We start from the raw sequence: 3,520 nt of genomic DNA on the forward strand, positions 1-3,520 counted from the left end.
GTCAGGCGGAATTGGAGGCCGCCTACAAGGAGTTCAACAAGGTGGCGAACGAGGTGCGGGGCAAGACCGGTGAGGAGGAGGACGTCACCGGCTCCATCAAGGCTGCGCACTGCCGCCACGACCACGAAGCCAGCACGTCCGCGGGTGCTGCCAACAACGAGGAAGACTAGTGCATGGTAGGTTGTCGCCGCTCGGCTACCAGGAAGGCCGCCACTCTTCCCCTCCGCGTGTAACCAAGCTTGGTGGGCTGATCATGGGCAGCCGATTAGTCGCTCAAGCTGTGGTGGCGGAGGCTGCGAAGGCTGAGCTGGAGAGCGCCGATGCGGAATTGGAGAAGGCGAAGGTAAGTGCCGGAGCATCACTTCTCGGACATGGCGGACACGGGGAACGAGCGTCGGCGATCATTTAGATTAGGTTTAGACTAGAAGTATGTCCCGAATTATACCTCCAGAGTCGAACGAGCTCCGCTTTTAGTTAAATTATGTCCAAAATGTAATGAATTTCATCATGTTTATATGAAATCCGCCATGTTTGCATGAATCTCTTCTGGTTTATATGAAAATCCATTCAGTTTGCATGGAATTCGTCTGTTTAGTTCAACAGTGGTTGAAATATATGCGGGCAGTGTTGAATGACGGCCTCCGACATCAGTTTCCACGGACTAGTCCCCCTGTCCGTGGATAGATGCCGGAGCAAATTTGCGGGTCAACATTGGAGATGCCCTTATGAAGATTTGATTATCTAAATTGAGTACTATTAAAAGAAAACAATTTATTACTATTCCTTCTGTGGGTCAACAGTGTATTACTTTCCCTAGGAGTATTTGCATGCGATCACATTTTAAATACTTACCATTAACTTGTTTCTTCGATGCCAGGTTGTACTTGAAGGTCACCTAGAATTTCTCCAGCCTGGTGTAGAGCTCGCATCAAGCCGAGATTCTCTAAGCTGTTACGTGAGTAATGCATATGTCATGTACTTAGTTCGTTTACTTAATATGTACTACTTACATCGTGGATGGATTTGCTTAGATTGACACTGTTTTTCCTTTTTGTTAGTTGGCCCATCATGCATGGATTCCAGGCGATGATAATAATAATTATTATGGTGTAGAGGCTACACCAGTAGACGTTTATGGCTTTAATCTACAATCTGGCCAACTAACCGCGGGTGGCATCTGGATTGCCAGCACAGGAGATGGCCACCCAATTCCGGATAATGGAATTCAAATTGGATGGCACGTAAGTTACATTTAGTTATGGTTTATAAATTTACTTTAAAATTTACCAGAGGATTAGTTTTTCACTGCCACTCAAAGAAACTCTCATGTTCTCTTCTGGATTCCTACTCACAATGTTTATTAACCCAATAGATTTACGAGTTGTTATTGCAGGTCTGCTAGCAATTACCGGGAAACCCTGGCCGCGCGTGCCGTCGGGGGCGCCATGGCCACCCCCGTGCTCGCCACGAGAGCCATGGCCGCGCCCGCCCGGAGTCCCTGGCCGCGCGCACCGTCGTGGATGCCGTGGCCATGCCCATGCTCGCCGTGCCCGCCAGGAGGCCCTGGTCGCGCGCGTGCTCAAGCAAGCAGCAAGTGGCGGCGGAAGCAAGAACACACGAGGAGACGTCCCATGTAGTCGTGCTCCTCTTTGACTCGACGCCGGCGCCAGATAGCGGTGTGGGCGGCTGGGTGGATCCTCGCCGGATCTGAGCGGCCGCTGGTGCCCGATGATGCATCCGCCTTCATGGAGGTAGACTGAGGTCCAGCAGGGCGGCACAGCGCGGATGGCAGGTGGCCGTGGCGGTGGGGCATCTCACTGGTGGTGGGGTGGCTCGCCGGGGTTGGGCTCCCGCGGCGGCGCGGGATATGGCAGTGGTCGGGTCTTTCGCTTTTTTGCCAGGAAGAGAGGGGAGGAGATGCATCCGATAGGTGGGGCCTTGGGCCACCTCAGCCAATTATCCACATAGGTACGCAACGTCAGCCCGACAGGTGGGGCCAACTTGTCGGTTTCGCCGTTTTCATTGGCAAATCAAACAATCAGTGCTCTGCGTTACGCATTAGGCACATTTCTGGTGGTTTTTTGTGCCCTGACTTGAATGTGGTACCAAGTAGTTACCCTAGCCCCAAGTGTGGTGGTTTTGGGTAAATAACTCTATAAAACTAGATAGGATTATCTCAGTGTTTAGTCTTGTACAACCCTGAAGTTCCGAAGGATCTCTACCATCCCACAAGATGCATTAAGTACCTTGTGATGCAATGTAGTATACTCTTATGCATTTCAAAATCAACATCTATACCATAAAACAATAACTTTATTTTGGTAACTCCTTTTTTTTCAATACCTGAAAAGAACTGTGCATGGTTTAATTGTGTGTACTTTCTTGTCAATGAGCTTTAACTCTTGTTACATTGGCAGGCTAAAGGATCACCTGACAAGGGTTGCTTCAACACTGTTTGCCCTGGCTTTCAAAAGACATTATCAAGCATAGCTCCAGGTGATGTCATCAACCCAGTCTCAAGTACAAATGACACCAAACAGTATATCACAGTAAGGGTATTCAAGGTATAATGTTAACTCCCAAATGCTACATTGATGTTTTGCAAGCTCCTTATGTTCTTGGGGGACAGCGCACGGGGGATTACATTGCTTTTGGATTTGGTTTACTTTCCTACTGGAACCCCTGGCACCACCAATACATAATTTGACCTGGTTTTATGTGCATATTAATGACGATTAACCAGTAATAAAAAATGTTTTTTAGGAAATGCTTCATAATAAGTGAAATTAAATGATTTTTAGGTTATGTGTTGTCATTATTTACATTAGTCGATGCATCCATTTGTTTGTTAATCAGAACTACCATATGTTTCTACTCAAAACATCTGGCAATTGGCATGTACATTGTGGATTAAATGGTTCCCCAAAACCCGTTGGTTACTTTCCAAAATCCTTGCTTCCTGCAATGATAGATAGACCAGTTCTGCTTAGATTTGGTGGCTATGCAGCTCGCAAGAAACCAGCACCAAATCCTCCAATGGGCAATGGATATGTTCCATTGAGCAGTACTGCTGCATTGGTTAGTAACCTCAAGCTTATCGATCCCGATGGTAATGACCACATTGTCAACACGGGTCTGCCATTCTACATAACTAGTGAAGAATGTTATCCACTTTCTACTGTTGATTCCAGCCGTTTCTTCTATGGTGGACCTAAGAAAAAATAATGTTTCATATCACTCTGTGCGTTTGGTTTATTCGGTTTGCATGGTTCGGTTTATACGGTTTTCCGGTTTGTACGGTATTAATACTTTGGTTTATATGGTATGATATTAAAATACGGTTCGGTTTCGGTATATACCAAATTATTTCGGTATGGTTTCGGTATATACCATAATAACCAAAGTTGACGCGAATTTGAAAATGACATATTATATTTTACAAACTTATAGATTCAAATACATACTTTTTAAATACAAATAGTATATAACTTTATATAAGTATATATGCATGCCTCAATTC

General features: G+C 45.8%; 1 protein-coding gene across 1 annotated transcript; it reads left to right on the forward strand.

Annotated features, from left to right (window-relative positions):
• Positions 1 to 253: 253 nt before the first annotated feature.
• Positions 254 to 3,225, forward strand: LOC123077067 (uncharacterized). The gene is made up of 6 exons (XM_044499271.1): positions 254 to 343; positions 878 to 955; positions 1,059 to 1,241; positions 1,403 to 1,690; positions 2,418 to 2,564; positions 2,857 to 3,225. Exons 1-6 carry the CDS (start codon positions 254 to 256, stop codon positions 3,223 to 3,225), a joined length of 1,155 nt encoding a protein of 384 aa, XP_044355206.1.
• The last annotated feature ends 295 nt before the right edge of the window (positions 3,226 to 3,520 follow it).

The sequence above is a fragment of the Triticum aestivum genome, chromosome 1B (assembly GCF_018294505.1).
Source record: "Triticum aestivum cultivar Chinese Spring chromosome 1B, IWGSC CS RefSeq v2.1, whole genome shotgun sequence".
In the NCBI taxonomy this organism is placed as follows: Eukaryota; Viridiplantae; Streptophyta; class Magnoliopsida; order Poales; family Poaceae; genus Triticum; species Triticum aestivum.

What these genes read in the sequence shown, in the direction of transcription:
- LOC123077067 (XM_044499271.1), top strand. Translation starts at nt 254, where the DNA reads ATGGGCAGCCGATTAGTCGCTCAAGCTGTGGTGGCGGAGGCTGCGAAG. An exon ending in CGGAATTGGAGAAGGCGAAG is followed by an intron (nt 344 to 877) that starts GTAAGTGCCGGA and finishes CTTCGATGCCAG; the next exon opens with GTTGTACTTGAAGGTCACCT. An exon ending in ATAGCGGTGTGGGCGGCTGG is followed by an intron (nt 1,691 to 2,417) that starts GTGGATCCTCGC and finishes TTACATTGGCAG; the next exon opens with GCTAAAGGATCACCTGACAA.